Source organism: Chrysemys picta, chromosome 3, assembly GCF_011386835.1.
Source record: "Chrysemys picta bellii isolate R12L10 chromosome 3, ASM1138683v2, whole genome shotgun sequence".
NCBI classification, from domain to species: Eukaryota; Metazoa; Chordata; order Testudines; family Emydidae; genus Chrysemys; species Chrysemys picta.
Window position 1 is genome coordinate 84914870 of NC_088793.1, and position 23577 is coordinate 84938446.

General features: G+C 39.4%; 1 protein-coding gene across 11 annotated transcripts in view; it reads right to left on the bottom strand.

Annotated features, from left to right (window-relative positions):
• The window catches only part of AK9 (adenylate kinase 9), a 156721-nt gene that overhangs the window by 119429 nt on the left and 13715 nt on the right, over positions 1 to 23577 (bottom strand). For all 11 annotated transcript variants that reach the window (XM_065590208.1, XM_065590205.1, XM_065590206.1 and 8 more), the window contains 5 exons: positions 20021 to 20073; positions 19792 to 19888; positions 16066 to 16178; positions 13481 to 13663; positions 4734 to 4859 (listed from right to left, as the gene is read on the bottom strand). In XM_065590208.1, the coding sequence (XP_065446280.1) occupies positions 4734 to 4859; positions 13481 to 13663; positions 16066 to 16178; positions 19792 to 19888; positions 20021 to 20073 (572 nt within the window). The remainder of the gene's footprint in view (positions 1 to 4733; positions 4860 to 13480; positions 13664 to 16065; positions 16179 to 19791; positions 19889 to 20020; positions 20074 to 23577) is intronic.

Below are 23577 nucleotides of genomic sequence, written 5' to 3' on the forward strand. Positions count from 1 at the left end.
AGATGAGTCATAGACGTCACTGCCTGGAGACCGGAGTTCTAAACCTGGTCCTGACACTGAATTTCTATGGGAACTTGAACAATTTACCTTTCTTAGCCTCCATTTCCTCATCTGGAAAATAGGGATAATTGTGTTTATCTATTTTATAGGGATGTTGTGAGGCATAGATAAACAATACTTGTCAAGTGGTAACTGCAAAATATTGTTGCCCCTTGACCAGAGTAGTTGGTCAATATTTGGGGTATTGCTAGGTTGTTTCCTTTAGGAAGATAAAATGATGATAGAGTCAGGTGTTTCTTTGGCGCAATAGTGTTTATTTACAAAGAAGGTATACAAAGTCCTGTTTCCCTGAACACAGTAGAAACAAACAAGAGTCAGTTTCCTTGCTTCACAATTTCCATGCCTACCTTTCCAGCCACTACTCTGCCCAAAATAAGCTCTTTCACTTGGATTCCTCTCAGGGCCAAACTGACACTGCTTTTCTGACTCTCTCCTGGCTTTCTGCATGTGACCACCACAGAAACACATAGCTCCAACCAAAGAATGGCCCAGCCAATATGTTTCCAATGACTGCCAGGGCAAAAACAATGAAACAGGAGGAGAAAGATCTGTTAGGAACTGTGAGGAGGACGGTGGCAGAGAGAAGAAGAGAGGAGAGGAGAGGCCTATTGGAGACTGAGTGCTGCAGGGGCCTCTTCAATAGTGAGGGTAGCTGTACTTCAGATACTTCCCTATCTGGAATTATAGAAATAACATTAGTGTATGTAATGGAATATTAAACTGTATTATACTGTTATGCCACTAGTGGACCATGTGTAAAATACCTTTTTTAAAGTTAAGCTTAGCCATATCTGGCAGTGTATTAAATGATCTTATGCTGAGCACATCTGATGTGCATAAGCAAGCTATGTAGCCATTCCATATCAGGTACAGAAGTATATGACATGGTGTCAGAAGCAAACTAAGAACAGAAACAGAAGGAAAACAGCAATAAAGGTTGCACATGGAAGGAACAAAGCAACAAAGATTGCAGGATCTCATCAACATGCCACTCTTCAGTACCCCAGAGCACTTTAGCTTTGACAAACCTTCAGAATGGACTGACTGAACACAATATTTTGCCAGATTTCTCATACCTACCAAGCTCCACAAGGAAACTAATGATATACAGCAGGGATCGGCAACCTTTGGCACGCAGCCAATCAGGGAAATCCGCTGGCGGGCTGGCCCGGTTTGTTTACCTGCAGCGTCCGCAGGTTCGGCCGATCACAGCTCCCACTGGCTGCGGTTCGCCGTTCCAGGACAATGAGGGCTGCGGGAAGTGGCACGGGCCGAGGGATGTGCTGGCCGCCGCTTCCCACAGCCCCCATTGGCCTGGAACGGCGAACCGCGACCAGTGGTAGCTGCGATTGGCCAAACCTGCGGACGCTGCAGGTAAACAAACCGTCCTGGCCCATCAGCAGATTTCTCTTACGGGCCGCATGTCAAAGGTTGCTGATCCCTGATTTACAGGTATCTTTTTAAATTTATGCTATGGGGAAGCAAGCAGAGCATATACTTATATCATTTGACTTTACTGAAGACAGTCACAAAGATGACTGTGAAAGGGTTCTGGCTATGTTTGATGCATGCTTTCTACCACAGAGAAATGTGGTTTATGAAAGAGCATGTTTACATCAAAAAATTCAAGAGCCAGGGGAAAATGTTGAATGTTTTATAAGAGATTGGCATACGTTGGTTGAAAACTGTGGGAATGCAAAACATGAAAATACCTGAGACAGGCTGGTTACTGGGTTAAAAGATAAAAATATTTCACAGTAGCCATAACTGAAGAGAGCTTTAACACTAGGCACAGCTATACTGAGAGCAAAGAAATCTGAGCTGGTGAGACAGCAAAACCTAGAGCAACCTGACAAACTTGAAAAACCTGAAACTGTAAAGAGACAATTGAGTGTTAAACATAACTAGCATAAAACCCCTGAGGCAAGGAACTCCCAGGCTAAGAGGAACAAATTCCAGCCTGCAGGCACAAGGTGTGGAAAAAGTCACATGATGAAACATGTCCAACCAAAGACACACAATGTCATAAATGCATGAAATATGGACATTTTGGAGCTGTTTGTCACATGAAAGCAGGCAGGGAATTGACTCATATTACAGACAATCAAGAGCCATTGTTTCTGGGATCTACCACTTGTGATGACATACACCCTGCCTGGAGAGTGAAACTGAATATTCATGGCAAGGCTATTGACTTTAAAATTGACTCAGGAACTGACATCACAGTCATCACAGAAGGGACTTGCAATCACCTTCAACCCCTTCCAGAGCTGAAGTTGCCTGACACAGCTCTGACTAACCTTGGAGTTATTCTGAACTTTCTGGGTCAATTCACCACAGAAACTTATAAAGACAAAAGCTTTGCATTCAGAGGTATGTGATCAAAGGATCAAAGACCAGTGACCTTCTCAGCTGCAGCATGGCAGCCATGATGGACCTAGTGAGAAAGGTGGAGGAGCTTGAGAGAGGATTTGATAATATTAGACTTTTGAAAGGAGATCCAGTACAAATCAACTTAAGAGACAATGCTGAACAATACAGTGTACAAACACCCCTACCTGCAAAACCTTGGAAGAGACTAGCTTCAGATTTATGTAAATTAAAAAGACATGCCTGGTCATAGTGGACTATTTTTCCAGGTTGTAGTGGGGCAGTTACATCACACCATGAAGAGTAGGGGTTAAAGCAGGCCAGAGGGAGTCTGTGCAGAGGCCTCCAATTAGAGGAGGGCTCACTAAGTGAGCCAATCGGGAGGTGGCTTGTTGCAGCGGCCAATCAGGGCCAGTAGGGGCCATATCTAAAGGGCTGCTCAACAGAACAGAGGGCAGTCTCTCCCTGGCTTGCCTAGGAGCACCATGGCTAGAGTAGTGATGGGTAGGGTAGCAGAGCAGAAGGAGCGTCTGGCTGACTGCTGCCAGACTGAGGCCCTGGAGGAAGGGCAGATAAGGTGCTAGGGCTGTGGGGGGAAGTAGCCCAGGGAAAAGAGGTAGCAAAGGAGTTGGAGGAGGGGCAGTGAGTGGCTGCCAGCTATAGGGTCCCTCCCCCTTCCTTTGCCCCCATTTGCCCTGAGGGAAGTGGCCAACACAGACTACAGTTTGCCCCTGGAACAAGGGACTAGACTGGGGACTGCAGCAGGCCACTGAGGCAAGTGGCTGGACTATAGACTGCTGGTTCTCCCGAAAGGGGGGAGAGACAGCAGAGCGGGGCACAGCCCAGAAGAGGATGCCGCGGTCTGAGGAGCGACGTGGGTCACAGAGCGCTGGAGACAGCAAAGTGGGAGAAACGGTGAGTGAGACACCACCAGAGGAGGGCACCCTGTGGAATGACTTAAGCTAATTCCCAGAATGGCCAGCAGGAGGTGCCACAGTGGTGAGTCCCACCCCGTTACACAGGTATACAGAAATAATGTACTGGAAAGACATGATGTTGCTATGTTATCAAAAAACGGAAGTACATTTTTGCTCACTTCAGTATTCCAGAACAATTAGTGATGGACAACAGACCAGAATTCACTGTAGCAGAATTTAAGTCATTCTGAACTAAATATGATTTTGAGCGTATTACTAGCAGCCCACATTATGGAAAGATTGAGAGAGCTGTACAGAAAATCCTATAGTAGGAAGATCCGTTCCTTACTCTTCTGAGTTACAGATCAACACCAACAGCAGCTACTGGATACAGTCCAGCACAACTCCTAATAGGAAGACAAGAACTACTGTTCCAACTTTGGAAAAGAATCTATCTCCAAAGTGGCCAGGCATGAAGGCAAAAAGAGATGATGAACAGTTTTACAATAGACAACACTCAATTAGAGAATTGCCAGGTCTGGAACCAGGTGACCATGTTTATGTCAAACTGTGTGGAGAAAAAGGATGGACAACTCCAACTGTTGTAAAGTAAAAGAATTCAGCGCCCAGACCATATGTGATCGAGACCAACAGTGGAGAGTTCAACAGAAACTGTTGAAATCTATGGCTTGTTCCTCAGAAAGAACAATCAACAGAGCAAACCATACAGATGGCACATGCAGAATAAGAAGATGACAACGCCAAACCAACCAGAGGCAGTCATTGCAACTAATGAACAGCCAGATGACCAAACTGTTATGTTTGAATAGTAAAATTAGAAAAAGAGTATGATTCAGAGACACTTAACAGACTGATATGTACTGAACTTCAAAGATAGCACGATAGTGTAAATATTATCAGTGGTAGGAAAGTAGAAATTAAAGGGGGGAGATGTAATGGAATGCTAAACTGTATTATACTGTTTTGCCTATTGGAGGCACTGTGAGTAAAAGACCTTATGTAAAGCTGATCTTATCTGGATCTTACGATGAACACAGCTGGTGTGTATAAGCAAAGTTTGTAGCCGGTCAACATTTGGTATGGAAGTACGTGACAGTGTAGTTCTCACAATTTTTAAGCCCCATCCAAACTACAAAAGATGTTCCAGGACTCTGATTTGACACCAGAAACAACTGTGAACTGTCTTGTATCCTGAACGTTTTAATCTGAACCTCAAAATTCTGAGGAGGGGGGTCAGATTGTGGGTTAGGTCCATTGTTACAAAATAAACTCAAGATATCCAGAGTGCATAAAAATTATATAAAAACAAATGTTAAAAAATGATCTTCTAGTGTATACAACAATATTACTTTGTGCTGTTCTTACCTCTAGAGGATATAGCATGGTATCCTTATAGAGATTAATCCTGGCTTCTGCATTTTCCAAAAAATCTTCAGGCCTCTGCACCAAATGAGGCAAAATATCTGACAACATGATTGCATCTGCTGCTGCCTAAAGTAAAGAAAATAAATACTTTATTTCAGGTCCTGTAATAATAAATGTACTAAACCAAAGCCTGTCTAGATTGAAAAGACAAGAGTTAGAACCCTATTACTCTTTGTGTGTGGCAGAGTAATTTAAGGAGCCCTCTGAGGATTTCCCTAGTTGATAGTGATCCACCAGCTAACTTGGTAAGCAGATTTCCTGGGAATGGGAGGAGTTCTAGACACCTCTGGCCAACATTATAAGGCAGTGCAGTTTAAAGGCATCCCAGGGGAAAAGGGAGTGAACGGGCCCCCAGGATGAGGTGCAGGGAGAGGACATAAATCTATGCTTGCTTCTCCTTCCTCAAGGTGTATGGTACTCTCCTCTGCTGCACCTGAGCATTCAGCCTTTAGTATTCTCTGCAAATATCTAGATGATATTTTCACCTTTTAAAATGTTGTACTGTCTCCCTAAGGCCTTATCCAGACTAGGAAGAAAGATATTTTAATCAACATGTTAGCTAATATTTATTGATGGGATACATTAAAAAAGAAAGTATGGTAGTAAGAGAAGGGAAAAGTAAATGAGAGGAGGAATTAAATTGGAAAATATTGAGGAGCTTGAGAACATAATGAAGTGAAAGGATAAGGGGGAGGAAGAAGAACAAAGGAAAAGAGAAAACAGACCTTGTAGCTAATATAGGAAAAGAGAGACGACAAAAAGAAATAGTGGAGTGAAGCAAGGAAGAGAAAGAAGGAGAAACTTCAGTGAAAGGGATGTAATAAGTTAAGCTTTTAAAAAAAAAAATTTAAACAAAGTTGAGTGTCAATATTTTAACAACTAAATACAGGGCACAATAAACAATACACAACTATTTTATTTCTTTAAACTTCATGGTCATGGCCTGGAAGCAATGTCAGCACATATATTTTTCATCTTGGTAGGTGTCAGATAAATGTTTGGAGCCCTGTCAAAAATAAATTCAAAATGGTCCCCAAGTATATTTTTCCTCTTCCCTTTTTTGTCACCCTTCAATCCCCTTTCCACTTGTATTGGTTTTATCTTTACTCATTAAGTTATCTGTATATATTACATTGCAAGCTTCTTGAAGTAGGGACCTTGTCACATTTTACATCTGTAAAGCAACTTGTACACCTGTGGCACTAAATAAATAATACTATAAATAGTGAAGAACAAAATAAGGTACAGACGCTCCCTGAGTTACTCAAAAAAGTTCCGTAAGCTAGAAATTGTGTGTTTTTTTTGTTTTGGGGTTTTTTTTTTGGGGGGGGGGCGTAATGGTGTCAGGTATATGTTCCTGACTTAAGCAAAATTTGAGTTACGCAAGGCGTTCAGGAACGGAACGCTTGCGTAAGTCGGGGAGCATCTGTACAGTCTACCAAGGCCCCGAGCCAGCAAAGCACTACAAATGCTTGTCCAGTTATATAACTGTTATTTAATATTTGCATTTCATTAGTGTCTAGATGCTGATTAAAGGTATGCAGGAACTACAGATGTAAACAGCTGGACTCAGTTACACAAAGCTCTCATCCCTGCAGAATTTTGTATATTTTCTAGCTATTATGGTAAAAATATTTTGTGTTAATTTTTCATTAATAACCAAAAGGCATACAGAACAAGGCTGACCTTATTAGTGGACATTTGTTTCATTAGCTAAACACACACACGATTTTGTAACAACTTACATTTTTATACATAGAGTGAAAGTTAGCTCTCAAGTTAAGTCTTAAGAAAGACTGCGGTGGGACAATATCCCACCCCAATCAGGAAGAAACTAAAGAGCTCCACTGGGCACAATCAGCATGAACTCTGAGCACCTGTTCGGCCTGTCAAACCTGGAGAGGGGCAGCTCTTTAAAAGAGAGGACCTAAACCCCGTACATGATGGCAGGCTGGATGAGGCTTGAGCTTGAGAGAGACTATGGGGCCTTCTCCAAGGCCCCACTCCTGCTCAATCCATCCCCCCTTCCTCCATTGCTTGCTCTCCCCCGCCCTCACTCACTCGCTCATTTTCACTGGGCTGGGGCAGGGGGTTGGGGCATGGCAGGGGGTCAGAGCTCCAGCTGGTGGGTGCAGGCTCTGGGGTGGGGCTGGGGATGAAGGGTTTGGGGTGCAGGAGGGGGCTCCGGGCTGGAGGATGGGGCCGAGGGGTTCAGAGTGTGGGCGTGGCTGAGGCAGAGGGTTGGGGTGTGTGGGGGGGTGAGGGCTTTGGCTGGGGGTATGGGCTCTGAAGTGGGGCCAGAAATGAGGAGTTTAGGGTGCAGGAGGGGGCTCCAGGCTGGGGCAGGGGGTTGGTATGTGTGTGGGGGGGGGTGAGGGGCTTGGGGTACAGGAGGGGACTCTGGGCTGGGGCCAAGAGGTTCGGAGTGCAGGAGGGGCTCAGGGCTGGGGCATGGAAGGGGGTGCACGCTATTGGTGGCACTTACCTCAGGCAGCTCCTGGGAAGTGGCAACATGTCTCTCCGGCTCCTAGGCGGAGGCATGGCCAGGTGGCTCTGCATGCTTCCCCCACCCACAGGTGCCGCCCTTGCAGCTCCCATTGGCTGCAGCGCAGCGGGATAAGGGAGTCCTTCTCCCTCCCTCCCAGCAGGCCAAGTAGTACTCAGGGAGCGGGGCATTTGGCTATACCCCAGAGGCTACCAGAAGATGGGGAGAAGATCTGTATACATATAAAAAAGGAACTTAGTTAAGTTGAAATGGATGTGCAGAAACTAAGTTTTGATGCTATTGCGATTCCCATGCAGAACAAAAACATATAGATGGATTTAAAATGTTTATAAGTCATGTAAAAATGAATTATTTTAGAACTAGAAAAATTAGTTAATGTCAAAAACCCATTGATAATTTGTAGCGACTTTAATAGTCATAATGAGCTATGGGGAAGTAAGAAAACTGACCTAAATGGTAAATGCTTAGAACATTTTATTGATATTCATAACCCGGTAATATTAAATACAAAAGTATCTATTAGATTTAATATAGCTAGTAAATGCAGTTGTGAAATTTATATAGAAGATGGAATGGGAAGTCATCACTTCCCTACATATACTGAGGACCAAAGCCAAAGAAATGTCAAAAACACAAAGTGTTCCTAGCTGAAATTTTTGAAAAGCTGACTGGGGTCTTTTCAAGATTAAATGTGATGAATATTTATGCAGTGATTGTACAAGTGACAACCTAATGAATTCTGTAACAACATAATAAGAATTTCAGCAACAGGCCATCTATAAAACATCATATTGCCCCCGACTTAGAAATATGGTTCCCTAGTGGAATGAGGATTGCAAATTAGCAATCAAGCAAAGAAACAAGGTATAGAAGCAAGTAAACACACAATGAATAGTAAAGACTTAATAAAGTATAAAAGATGTTAGGCAATGGCACAAAGGATTATCAAAAAGACAAATAAAAGTTGGAGAAATGTCTGTGGGAAATTGAACAAAGATTCAAAGCTTTCTGAAATATTTTCAAAGAAATGAATTCAAAGCATGAATGGAATTTGAAGTAAAAGTAAATGTATACTTGGTCTTATTGTAAATAATGAAACTGAGGTCTCCAACTAGGAAAGGCAGACATTTTAGCAAAAGAATTCCAAAAGGTCACTAGTGATATGAATCAAAACAATGAGTTTTGTGGGAAAGAAGGAAGTTTACTAAGGATAACTGTGAACTATTAAATGGCTGCAGAGAATATACTGATGATCTGCTAAACAAAAATTTTAATATGCAGGAGTTTATTACAGCCATTAGAATAAGGAAAAACAGAGCTCCGGGTAAAGATAATATAAGTAATGAAATGCTTCAACCATTGTCAAAAAGGAAGTCTAAAAATTCTATTGCAGTTATATAATTATATATAGGAAAAAGGACTGCTGTCAATAGATTGGAAACAAGCATTGGTTATACTTATTGCCCTCACATCAAGTGTGTGGGAAAAATCATGGAACAATGATAAATGTAAGACCAGTATACTACTTTGGGACAAAAAAAAAAATATTATATCTGAGGTACAAAGTAGTTTCAGAAAAGGAAGATGCACTGTTGACCATATAGTGGGACTAGAAACAGAGGTATACAAAAGCATAAGGACTAAGAACTTTATAACAGTCTTCCTGGACATTAAAAAAGCATATGACATAGTATGGCGGGAAGACCTCCTATATAAACTAGCCAAAACTGTAATAAAAGGGAGAATGTTTTGGTGGATAAGGGATTTTTTAAGTGACAGAACTATACAAGTCAAAGTGGGAACAGCTTTATCAAAAATCTGCAAGCTTAAAAATGGAACTCCACAAGGGAGTATTATCAGTCCTACTTCGTTTTCCATTATGATAAATGGCCTACTGGAAAGTGTGCAGATGGGAACAGTATTTCCCTTTTCGCAAATGACTGTGCTATCTGGACTAAGCATAAAAGACTTAAGGCACCCCAGAGAAGAGCATAAAAGACAAATGAAGCACTCCAGAGAATTTCCAAGGGGGAGAATGATTGGGGGTTAAATTCTCTCTTGCAGAAACAGAATACTTTTAACCATGATGAAAATTAGGGAAGATTGGGACTGACTTATTTATTTATGGTGAAAAAATTCAGATAGTTCAAAAGTTTATGTTCCTAGGAATAGTGTTTGGTAATAAATTGACTTGGAAAAGTCACATAGACTTAAAAGTGTAAAAGTAGAATGAACTTACTTAAAAGGGTAGCTGGAAACAAATAGGGTACAGATAAGAAGGTATTGATTATGCTGTATAGAGCATTGATAAGATTAGTTTTAGACTACAGATGCCAAGCTTTTGGTTCAGCCTCAAAAACAACTGTTAGGAAACTTGGAACTGCTGTGGGCCCAAGCTGTGTGATTGGCATATGGCACAATGACAGCAACATCAGTGTGTGTGCTAAACATAGCCACTCGAGAAGCACCTGTAAATTTAAGGATGACACTATTAGCACTAACCTTTTGGGCAAAGGTAAAAGGGAATCATGAAATCAGAAGTACACAACAGATTTATGAAGACTGCTGGAAGTTTAGTAGATAAAATGATATGGATTGCCACAGACTACCTCATACTACACTAGGGTCAAAAAATGGGCAAAGGAGATGTGTAAAAAGAAAAAATTGAGAGAATTAAAATTTTGTAGTAATGGGAAATCATGTTACAGCTGGACAGTTATTCCCCATTTGTGGATTTGGAACTGTATGAAAAAACTGAAGGAAAAATCCACACATTACGACCAATGACATTTTAAAATTTATTTATGAAAAATGGGGCCAGTTTTACAAAGTCTATACAAATGGATCAAAAAATGACAGCAGGAGACGAGTGGGAACAGCTTTCCGTTTTCTAGTCTTGGAATCCAGAAATCTAAAAGGCTATCGAATTATGTGACATTCTCACAGCTGAACTAATGGGGATTCTGTTGGCACTAGCCTGGATAAGAGATGTGTGACCAACTGTAGCTGTAATTTTATCTGTTTCCTTGTCGGGCATAATGACATTCAGAACAGGGACTTCAGAAAGTAGAAATGACATAATAAGTGAAATAATATTCTTAACTATTGAAATAATGCAAGCTGATATCTGTGTAACAATAGCATGGATTCTGGCACATATTGAAATGAGATGACTGACAAAAGAGAAAAACATGCTTTACAAAAAGAGGAGGTGTTAAGATACCCTTGAGTCAGGGTCGGCACTAAACTAAATGGCGCCCCAGGCAACAAGAGCCTTCAGTGTCCCCCCTCCATTTGTTAAACTTTTGAATACCTTATTTTCATAGTATTTGTAGCCCATTTCACAACTTCGATGCACAATTTGCCTGCATGATTTATCCCTGTCATATAAGACAATACATTTGCACACTAGGATCTGTAAATCTGTATTTATTCATACCATATGCAAGCAAATAAAAAAATGTTTCCTCTAAACTTATGGAAATTTAAAAAAATTTTTTTTTTAGAATAATAGAAATGTACAGGGCATGACTGACAACATTCTAGGAGGTTTAAGGAAAATGTACTTCCCAGAAAATCTGGAAGATTCCATGAGATTCTACAAAGGTCCAGAACATGCTAGCTTAGTGAAAAAATGAATCCACATATGGCGTACCTGAAACATTTCCCTTCAAACATTCTATTTTCCCCTTTGTTGCTAACAACAAAAATAAAACCGTGAGCCCGGCGCCCCTCCAAGCTCACCATCCCAGGTGGTTGCCTGGGTCGCCTGCCCCTACATTCAGCCCTATCTTGAGTAGACAAGAATTTAAAAGTATGGTCATGAGGGAGCTTGCAAAGGAATGGCAAGAACTATGGACTAAGGAAACAAAAGAATAAAGGTTCTACGACGTAGGCTCAAAAATTGAAGATAATATTATACTCCACAGTCATGACAGAAAAAGCGAAGTATTCATTTTTACAGTGTTAACATGTCATTATGCCAAATACAAGTTAAACTTACTAAAAAGATGTAAAGATAGGCTATGTAATATGTGCCAAACCAAAAAACTGTTTATCATGTTTTCTATGGTATTGTGGGCAATATTCTATGGAAAGAAAGTTTCTCTGAGAAAACATTGAGTCAGCTTGGCAAAGATTTTTCCCTTAATGGACTAATTAAAAAGTCACAGAAATGGAATAGTGTGTGTTTGGGGGGGGGGGAAGCCTCGCTGCATTTCCTTATGGATACTAGACTGAGCGAAAGAATATAAGAAAAAACGTGGCTAAAAATGAATGAAGAAAGTGGTGGTCATAACTTCATATGATGAGGCTGCTGTGCCAAAAAACAAAGTACATGGTGTCAAGTATCAGAGGGGTAGCCGTGTTAGTCTGAATCTGTAAAAAGCAACAGAGGGTCCTGTGGCACCTTTAAAACTAACAGAAGTATTGGGAGCATAAGCTTTCGTGGGTAAGAACCTCACTTCTTCAGATGCAAGTAATGGAAATCTCCAGACGCAGTTATAAATCAGTATGGAGATAATGATATCCTATTTATACCTGCCTCTGGAGATTTCCATTACTTGCATCTGAAGAAGTGAGGTTCTTACTCACGAAAGCTTATGCTCCCAATACTTCTGTTAGTCTTAAAGGTGCCACAGGACCCTCCGTTGCAAAGTACATGGTGGCACTAAAAGGTAAGCAGAACTAGAGCTCCCTAGCCTCACCGACAAGGAGAACAGCTGAAGAGCCTCTGCCACCTGGACCTGCTGAAGGATTAGAGGGACCTTCTTTACTTTGTTTTCCCTTTTTGTTTAGAACTCTGGGTGCACAGCTTAGGTTCTTTGGACACAAGGAATTAAGGTTCAGACCCCCCTCAGAGACTATTGTCCTCTGATCTTACAGGGGACCACTGGGTAAGCCTGGACTATTTTGTGGGATGCATTGTTATTTGGTTTGCCCTTACCATTTTCTGGACTGCTTTGTGCCTAGAAGTGGGGGTTATCACCCCCCTAAGACTTACGGCCAGAGGACCACACAGTGTACTCTAAACCAGATATACAGCCAGAGAAGGACATCTGAGGAGAGGTGCCCACTCTCATCCCCATGGTGCTCTAGAGGTACAACCTATCACAAAGATTAGCATGAATTTTATCCATTATACATATTTTGTAAGTGCTCATAATTTATTTTTGATTAGCTGTACATAATCAGTTGATATTTTATATAGACTTGAAATATATATTATTTTTAGCTTTTCCCTCTTTCCAACAAAATTGCTACACTATTTTTATTGTGTTATAATTAATGCCAAGAAGACTCACTCTGGAGGTGAAAGAAATTAATATCTTGTTTAAAAAGTTACAGTATTTTATTTGCAGTGGTATTGTAGCTGTGTTGGTCCCAGGATATTAGTGAGACAAGGTGGGACAAACTTTCGAGATACATAGAGTTGTATCTGTGTAGTTCAAAAGCTTGTCTCTGTCACCAATAGAAGTTGGTCCAACTAAAAGATATTATCTCACAGTACAGTAGAACCTCAGAATTACAAACACCAGAGTTATGAACTGACCGGTCAACCACACACACCATTTGGAACAGGAAGTATGCAATCAGGCAGCACCAGAGACCAAAAAAGAAATACAGTACAGTACTGTGTTAAAAGTAAACTACTAAAAAAATAAAGGAAAAGTTTAAACAAAGTTTTGACAAAGTAAGGAAACTGTTTCTGAGCTTGTTTCATTTAAATTAAGATGGTTAAAAGCAGCATTTTTCTTCTGCATAGAAAAGTTTCAAAGCTGTATTAAATCAATGTTCAGTTGTAAAGGATTGAAAGGACAACCATAACATTGTATTCAGAGTTATGAACATTTCAGAGTTACCAACAACCTTCATTCCTGAGGTGTTCATAACTCTGAGATTCTACTGTATTTTTATGATAGTCCAAAACTGATAAACAAGCTGAAATCTTATCAATACTACTAAATAATTTTACTGAATGAGTATTACAATTTTGTTTAAATACTATAGTACATCTCTTAAAGCAGAACAGCAATTGATTTACAAAAACAAGGTTGAACAAAATGCATTCAGAGTAACACTTGAGATTTTTTAGTTTATTTTTAAATGTCCATGAGCTTTGTTCTTTTTCTGACATAGCTGCTAATAAAGAGAGTCTCTTCTGTAGATTAAGATCAGTTACCTCATCTTCTTCTTCCTGCTCTTCCTCCTCTTCCTCTTCCTCATCTTCTCCTTTATGTTGATTCTTCTTTTTCTTCCGTTTGTCAATAATTTCAGGATCCCACTGGTTCCTTTGGTATATCTGCCCTGCATCAGGATGCTGTCTTTGCCCAGAGAGTCTTTGGCACAAATCATAGTCAGGACACTAGTTAAGAAATAATTGAAAGAAAACTTTCTGTTTATGTTATTGTCATAACAATATTATTTTTTCTTAAAAGTAATAGGGCCTACTTTTAAACATTTTTTTATATATTGCACTTCTAGGCACATACAACTTTAAAAAAAGACAGTCAATAATTAAATGTACAAGATGTCAAAAGGATATGGGAAGAGCCTTTCTAAATAGACAATTTCCAACCCCAAAGGCTACTCCCCAATCACTTACCACACAACCTCACTTGGCTTTCCCCCAATCTTTGGAAAGCCTGAGAAAACAGTGACAGCTAATCCAGGGACGGGCAGAAGGGGAGGAGCAATTTCTACTGAACAAAGTATTGTTTAATTGGACCATGTTGCCAAGTACTGGGCATGATAAGTTCACTACATGAGCAACCCCTTTAAGTGTTAACAGAGTTCTGGAGATTGCCTTGCTTCCTTTGCAAGAACTAGGGGATCTCATGTGATTGCCATATGACACACAACTTTCAGAAGCAGGCAAGAAGAGGCATTTGCTTTTTTCCCCCCCAAAGAAGCCACTTCTTTGCCATTTTTTGATATACAAATAAAACATGATTTTTCCGAAGTGAGTAATGAAAAGCTATTCATAGATCATGCATTTCTAAAGAGATTCCTCTTCCTTTCTTTTTGACATAGTGAAAACAGCGACAATTCTATTATATCCAGGATTTCACCTAGAACTACCGAAGTCAATAACAAAACTCTCATTTGACTGCAGTAGAGCCAAGATTCCTTCCTTGGAGTTTAAGGTCTTAACCTTCCTTCAGCTGAAGTCAAGAGGGGGAGATGAAGTATGTACATGAAGTCAAGAATTCCTTTCTGATGGTGTAAAACTGTATCACCCATTTATATGGAATTTTATGTGTGAAACCATACAGAATGTCCCGCTTGGAATAAGTCTTTTGCACTGTCTGGTATTAAAACAAGGTTCAACTTCCTATAATTAAAAATAACAACTCCTTCCCCTAAAATGGCACAAAAGAGTATTTTGTATTGGGGTTTCAAGTTATTTTTGTGCTCTCAGAAACCAAATAATTTCAAATTAGCAGTTAAAATGTTCACTGGACGTGTTCAAATTTAAGTCTTTAAATTATCAAATATGTAGAATTTTGGGCTGTGTGTGAAAAAAATGTAATGACATCTAGCAAAGTGGCAGCACTCCCACTACTCCACTAAAGCGTACCAACTACCATCTCTGTCTCACATACATGCTACATATTTAGGTACTTACTGTAATGTCTGAGCAACCACAAGCAAAATCTTATTGCGAGTACATGCACAATGTAACAAATACTGTTGTTTCAGCAGCCCATTCATTATTTTAGAAGTTAGAGTGGGAAAAGACCTAATAGATCCAGTATATTTTCTTGTTCTTTTAAGAACTATGGAGTAAGAAGTCCTCTGACTACTGTACTTACAATCAGGGCCAGGTCCAGGTTTTCTGCTGCCCCAAGTGGCGGGGGAAAAAAAAAAGCCGATCGGCGTCACTTTGGCGGCAGCTCAATTGCGTCTCTTCATTCTTCGGCGGCAGGTCCTTCACTCCCTCTCTTCCTCTTCAGTGGCACTTCGGCAGCAGCTCAAAGAGGAAGAGAGGGACTGAGGGACCTGCTGCCGAATTCCTGCTGAAGACCTGGATGTGCTACCCCATTAGCGGACAGAGTGCTGCCCCTTTGTATTGGCTGCCCCAAGCACCTGCTTCCTTAGCTGGTGCCTGGAGCCGGCCCTGCTTACAATAATGTGTATTTCTAAATGTATATTACAGTAATTTTTGGAAAGTGTCTTCTATACATCTATTTGGGGAATTTTAGTAAATTTTGCAAGAGAGCATAGCAGAGTTTGCAGATTCAGTCCAAATCTGATTTGTAAATAACTGATCTGTAAGTAGTATTTTCACCATTGTTTGCAATTAGACAAGGAGGGCTGGACTATAAAGTAAGTTGTTTTCTCACTCAAATATGTAACTAATTTTTCCCAAGAATTTTTCTCAAATAGCACTTCTACTGGCTTTGACTTATAATATCCATACCCTGTTATTATCCCAAGGCTTTATCGTCATGGAACATGTACTTTTTGTTCCAGTCTTAGAAACTGATCAAGAGGTGCTCAATGACTATAACTCCCACTGAAGTTATAAGAGAGGCTCAATACCTTGCAGGATCGGTCCTTAGGGCCAAATTCTGCTGTCTATTACAGCAGCGTAAACCTAGAGTAACTTCTTTGACAACTCCATTGTAAAAGAAGAATTTGGCTCTTAGCAACAGCTATCATACTTCAATATATGTAAAAAATGACACTGACTCCTATAGAATATTAATCTTATTTTAAGAATAAGTATGAAAATGATTAGCAAGTTATCAAAGCTGTCATTACCTTAAGGTTAATCAGGAAATTTGGTTTTAATTTTAGATTTCTAATTTTCTCTATTTGCTCCGAAATAGTCATGTATTCCTCTGAGAGAGAAGGAAATCCACTGAGAACATAACCTGCCAAAAAAAATGTGTTAAATACATCTTTTGGAAAGTTATTTCAACATACTAAATATTTATATTTATCTGTTTTAAACATTACATCTAGATAGACATATAGCTAGAACCATTTGTCATGGCCACCCACATTGATAGCTAAGGTTTACCTGTGATTACCCAAAGTGACATAACAAAGCTACAATACTTTCAAGATAACTACACCTCTACCCCGATATAACGCGACCCAATATAACATGAATTTGGATATAACATGGTCAAGCAGCGCTTTGGGGGGGCGGGACTGTGCACTCCGGCGGACCAAAGAAAGTTCGATATAACGCGGTTTCACTTATAACGCGGTATGATTTTTTGGCTCCCGAGGACAGTGTTATATCGGGGTAGAGGTGTATATAATTCTCAAAGACTGTTAATTCAGTTAATGAATATAGAGGAAAAAATTGCCCAAAATAGACACTAACAATTTTATATGTGCTAAATATTACCTTGAAATTCAATCTGGAAAGTCTGAATCATGTAGCAATTACTAGTAATGCATGAAGTTATATAAGCTATTTATACTGAGAGATGCATGCTCAGTAGCATCTAATGTCATTCTGTTCTTTGCTGAGTGGCAGGTGGAATATTAAGGTGATTGAAAATGATGGAATAAGAGGGCTTGAATAGAAAATGTTTGGTTTGGAAATAGACTGAGTCACATTGACCTATGGAGGTGAATTCAATAGGAAGTAGGAATTCCGTAACTGTATTTTGTGAAGGAATCTCCTCCCATACTCTGGAGGTGAGAGCTTTCTGAGAGAGATTGGGTCACTTTTTCTTGGGACATAGAGGGTTATCCTTGTATTAGGGAGGTGGGAGATCCATGGGATGCAGAACAAATTCCTTTACAATGAGTGGGAACTAGACTCTGTTTTTCAATGTAAGGTCAGTGGTCAGAGTTACAACAGTATATATATCCTTTGCATGCATAGCCTAGATCTTTCTCCAGCCATGGACTCCAGCCATGTATATGGAGCAACATAAGGCAACAGGGGGACAAGTAAGATTCATGTCTGTGCTCTTTGCATCCAGTTTCAAGTGCAGAAAGTCTACCATCCTGGTGACAGATCTGAGTGTGCCCATCTGGTGTCTGAATCCTGGGCTAGGATGGGCTAGTTTGTGTACTGATCATTCAAAACACCAGAAAACTGATGCTAAACTGATCATATCCTATGTTGTGGTAGCACTGGAGGAACCATGCTTGACAATGTTTGTTACTTCAGTGTCCATGCAGATGATTACTTTTCTAGAGTATCTCAGGATTTCATGCCTGTCATGATGACGATAGGACCATCCTAAGTAGTTTCTGACTCAGCTCACATAGCTTGTCTGTTGCACTATGGATCTAGTATTTGGGATGGAATGGAGATGGGGGAAGTTAAAGTTACCCTGACATTTCCTTCTGTGAAGAGATTTTGCCTGCTGTGGTAAAGGACCAGTTTTGGTACTCTGTCCTTGAAGGGTGATGGAACCTGATGGCTTCCAGATGACCCGAATGAACATAGGAACAGCTATACTGGATCCGACTTTTGATCCATCTAGACCAGTATCCTGTGTGCAACAGCAGGCAGCACCAGATGCTTCAAAGAGCAAGAAAATCCTCAGTAGGCAGATGTAGGATAATCTTGTCTCCATAAAAGTCTAATCCTAATTCCCAGTAGTTAGAAATTGTCTTAAATCCTGAAGCATGAGGTTTTATATCCCTTCCAATACTCTTTTTAAAAAAAATTAACTATTATAACTCTAAATATTTTTCTTACCTATATAAAAATGTCCAATTCTTTTTTTGGATTTTGAGAAATTTTTGTCTTTAACAACATCTTGTGACAATGAGTTTCAGAGTCCAATTAGGGTTTGAGTGCAAAAGCATTTCCTATTACCTACCAGTTTTGAATCTGCAACCTTTTACTTTAATTAAATGTTCCCTTGTTCTTGTGTTATGAGAACAGAAATGCCTATCTACCTTCTCTATGCCATTAATTATTTTATCATGTCCACTCTTATTCATTTTGTTTCTAAGGTAAACAACCCCATCTCTTCAACATCTCTCTGTCTGAGTTTTTTCATATTCCTAATCATTCTTGTCACCCTTCTCTGCATGGCTTCCTACTCTAATTCTGCATTATCCTTTTAGAGAAGGGAAACCCATTACTGCACACACTATTCCAGATGAGGGCATATCACCCACTTAGATAATGGCACTATAACTTTGTACACATTATTCTCCATCCTACTACTGATGTATCCTAAAATCTTGTTTGCTTTTTGACCACTGCTGCATATTAAGCAGAGGTTTTTATTGAGATGTCCACAATGATCCCTGGATCCCTTTCCTGACTGGGTATAGATAATTTAGAACCCTAATAAACTGTACAATGAGTTCAAATTTTTCCTTCTAATGTGAATTATTTTGCATTATCAATATTTAACTTCATCTGCCATTGTGTGGCCCATTCACCTTGCTTAGTTAAGTCCCTATGAAGTTCTTCACAGACTTCTCTGGACTTGACTACTTTAAATAACGTTTTATCTACACATTTTGCTATCTCATTGATCATCCTCCTTTCCAGATCATTAGTATATTAGACAATACCAATCTTAACACAGATCCTTGAGGCACCTTCCTGTTAACCTTTTGCCATGACAAAATTGACTATGTATTCCTACAATTTCCTGTGTCTTAGCCAGTTTTTGATCCACGACAGTGTCTCCCACCTCATGAGTATTTAGTTTCTTTAGTATCTTCTTTTGACCTTGTTAAAGACGTTTTGAAAGTCAAAATTATATCAATTGGTTCTTTTTTATCCACTACTTTATTGACATGTTCAAAGAATTCTAAAATTAGTAAGATATGATTTTCCTTTGAAGAAACTGTTCTCTGAATAGACTATCATGTCATGAGCGTGCAGGTGTTTTATTATTCTGTTTTCAATTATCGTGTCTACCAGTTTATCAGCTTCAGATATAAGGTTTACTAGTTTATAATTCCTTAGATCATCCATACGGCCTTTAAAAGAAATACATACATTTCCTACCCTCCAATTCTCTGGTGTTGTAGCTGTTTTAAAATGAGAGATTGTATATATATCTTTGCTAGCAACTCAGCAACTTCATACTTAAGTTCCTTCAGCACTCTTTGATGTATACTATCTGGGCCTAGGGAATTACTTCTTTTTAAAATTATTTTGTTCCAGAACTACTACTTTTGACACCTCAATCTCTGATAATATCTCATCTTTATTACAGAAAATCAAAAGGATATAATTTGGCTGAAAAATATCACTCTGTTGGTGTGTATATGAGTACATAGCACTCTTTTGTCCTCCACTATTAATACAGTATTCCCTAAATGCCATTTCAGGTCACTATAATTTACAGATATCCATGTTCTGCATGAAGCAGTGAAGACAGATTCTACAATGCTGGTGGCAAAAATGTCTGATTGAATCTGACAGATTGCAGTATAGCAGAATTTTTAAATATCATATGCTATGGATATACAAGAAGACAAAACTAAGTTTTAGAGGGCTAGGGCGGGTGTACTTTAAAAGCTCTGAAAAATGACAACACATACCAAAGTGAGCAACTTCTGGTGACTCAATCTTTTTCAGAATCATCTTTGTAATCAGTTCTTCAGGAATACTTTGACCTCCAAAAAGCAATTCCTGCATCTAAAGGAAAATGTAAAGCGTAACATCTTACAATATTTGCATGGTGGCCCCATCCAGCTGCCACAGACTTCAAGGGGAACAAGATTGGGCCTTATGAATGTCATGAAATTTAATAAAACAGTAGATTTTTACCTTAAGTCCATATTCTGTTCCTGCAGTAATATTTTCTTCTATTACTTCCAAAGCTAAAAAATGTACAGAACAAAATTAAAGCAATTAATAAAACATACCGTGTGTGAATTAGTATGTTTTCATGTACACTGTTAGCCTAGCATGGCTGTCTTTATTAGTGATTTCATATGATCATAATGTAACTACTGTGAAATCTGGTGTTTGAATCTTTGAGCCCAAAAACATTTCACATATTAAGAAGTTAAGTTTCAAAAAGAGAACAGTTCAGACATACAAAGATGTCAGTTTTAAAGTAGCCAGCTGAGAAAAGGGGTTACTCTTTAAATGGTCAAATTAAACAAGACAGTGCTAGTTTAATACCCGCTTACACTCAAAGCTCCTGCATATGGCTTTATGAACTGCAATGATGGGATGGAGCCTCAGGGGATAATCCTGCAAACCCTCCACATATATAAGCCGCACTGAAGTCAAGGGGCATTCCACATGCAGAGAAGAGGGCTGATCCTTATGTAGCTGAAAAATTCTTATTCTATTTTTTTCTCACGTGAAATAGTTTAGATCAGGTGTCACTTTGTATTAAAAAAGTGGGATGACTTAAGTAATCTATTTTTGCATTGACGGAAATAAAGTTAAGAGATTTTATTAAAACAGAAATTTTAGCATGATTTGAACTTAAAGCCTTCAAAATGTGATAAAGACATTTTATTTGATATGTTATAAAGCCTCTGGTCACCACAAAATCTGAAGGTTTTTTTGGCCACCAGAGGGCTTCCATATGTTCTAATTAATGCACTAGAAATCCATAATGTTTATTCATAACAAGATTTACTGAATATGCATATTCCATGGGAAAAAAATCAGCCAAATCATGTATATTATAATTAACTTGAACAAAGAGTTGTTTACAGTAACTTCTCTACAGTTAAGGTTGTTATAAGCCAATTTAGCTTTCCCCCATTTTTAATTTAAAGAGTTGCATCAGTCTCTACATTTGTAGGATATATATGGGGCTGAGGCAACATTTTTTCTGCAAAATTTAAGTGAGCATAACAACATAAAAATGGCCATACTGGGTCAGACCAAAGGTCCATCCAGCCCAGTATCCTGTCTACCAACAGTGACCAATGCCAGGTGTCCCAGAGGGAGTGAACCTAATAGGTAATGATCAAGTGATCTCTCTCCTGCCATCCATTTCCACCCTCTGACAAACAGAGGCTAGGGACACCATTCCTTACCCGTCCTGGCTAATAGCCATTAATGGACTTAACCACCATGAATTTATCGAGTTCTCTTTTAAACCCTGTTATAGTCCTAGCCTTCACAACCTCCTCAGGCAAGAAGTTCCACAGGTTGACTGGGTGCTGTGTGAAGAAGAACTTCCTTTTGTTTTAAACCTGCTGCCCATTAATTTCATTTGGTAGCCCCTAGTTCTTATATTATGGGAACAAGTAAATAACTTTTCCTTATTCCTTTCTCCACACCACTCATGATTTTATATACCTCTATCATATCCCCCCTTAGTCTCCTCTTTTCCAAGCTGAAAAGTCCTAGCCTCTTTAATCTCTCCTCATATGGGACCTGTTCCAAACCCATAATCATTTTAGTTGCCCCTCTCTGAACCTTTTCTAATGCTAGTATATCTTTTTTGAGAGGAGAAGACCACAGCTGTACGCAGTATTCAAGATGTGGGCATACCATGGATTTATATTCGAGCAATAAAATATTCTCCGTCTTATTCTCTATCCCTTTTTGAATTATTCCTAACATCCTGTTTGCTTTTTTGACTGCCGCTGCACATTGCGTGGACATCTTCAGAAAACTATCCATGATGACTCCAAGATCGTTTTCCTGATTTGTTGTAGCTAAATTACCCCTCATCAAATTGGATGTATAGTTGGGGTTATTTTTTCCAATGTGCATTATTTTACATTTATCCACATTAAATTTCATTTGCCATTTTGTTGCCCAGTCACTTAGTTTTGTGAGATCTTTTTGAAGTTCTTCACAGTCTGCTTTAAGTTCCTAGGACTGACCCTTAGGGAACACCACTAGTTACCCCCCTTCATTCTGAAAATTTACATTTATTCCTACCCTTTGTTCTCTATCTTTTAACCAGTTCTCAATCCATGAAAGGATCTTCCCTCTTATCCCATGACAACCTAATTTACGTAAAAGCCTTTAGTGAAGGACCTTGTCAAAGCCTTTCTGGAAATCTAAGTACACTATGTCCACTGGATCCCCCTTGTCCACGTTTGTTGACCCTTTCAAAGAACTCTAATAGATTAGTAAGACATGATTTCCCTTTACAGAAACCATGTTGACTTTTGCCCAACAATTGATGTTCTTCTATGTCTGACAATTTTATTCTTTACTATTGTTTCAACTAATTTGCCTGGTGTTGACGTTAGACTTACCGGTCTGTAATTGCCAGGATCACCTCTAGATCCCTTTTAAAATATTGGCATTACATTAGCTATCTTCCAGTCATTGGGTACAGAAGCCGATTTAAAGGACAGGTTACAAACTATAGATAATAGTTCCGCAATTTCACATTTGAGTTCTTTCAGAACTCTTGGGTGAATGCCATCTGGTCCCGGTGACTTGTTACTGTTAAGTTTATCAATTAATTCCAAAACCTCCTCTAGTGACACTTCAGTCTGTGACAATTCCTCAGATTTGTCACCTACAAAGGATGGCTCAGGTTTGGGAATCTCCCTAACATCCTCAGCCGTGAAGACTGAAGCAAAGAATTCATTTAGTTTCTCCGCAACGACTTTATCGTCTTTAAGTGCTCCTTTTGTATCTTGATCGTCCAGGGGCCCCACTGGTTGTTTAGCAGGCTTCCTGCTTCTGATGTACTTAAAAAACATTTTGTTATTATTTTGAGTTTTTGGCTAGCTGTTCTTCAATCTCTTTTTTGGCTTTTTTTAATTACATTTTTACACTTAATTTGAATTGAACAAAGGATTCCTGAATTACATCCTAAAATAGAAGTGTTCACTGGAGTTTAAAAAGTATTCTAATCTTTTTGGCCACTTTGTAGCAAAACCAATCATAACCTCCCTCCTTTGCTACAGAATATCTGCTCCAGCAAGCTTAGTATAAAACAACAAAAAACTGCCGGAGACCTAAGCGTATTCTTTTTGTATATGAGTCTCTAGCCCTTTTCCTTGCTGAGATGTCTCAAAATGACATGCCTCCCTAGCAATCAGTTGACAGTGGAACAAAAGAGAATATTTCCAATTAAAGGCTCTGCTCCTGCAGACCTTGAGTGATCTTCATGGAGAGGGGGTGAGGAAGGTGGAGCTGGAGAGAGCAGGAGACCAAAGGGGCATTTCCTATTCCTGTGGACCTGCTGAAGGCTGCAAGGTGGGAGAACCCCACTGCCTCAAATGAGCCTTAGAATGTGTTTTGGTGGGGGCTTGGTATTGTCAGGATAATAGCACAGATTTGCTTTTATTATTATTTAAATTGCAGAAGTGCTAAGGAGCCCAACTCATAGACTAGCACCCCATTGTGCTAGGTACTGTACAAACACAGAACAAAGATAGACACTA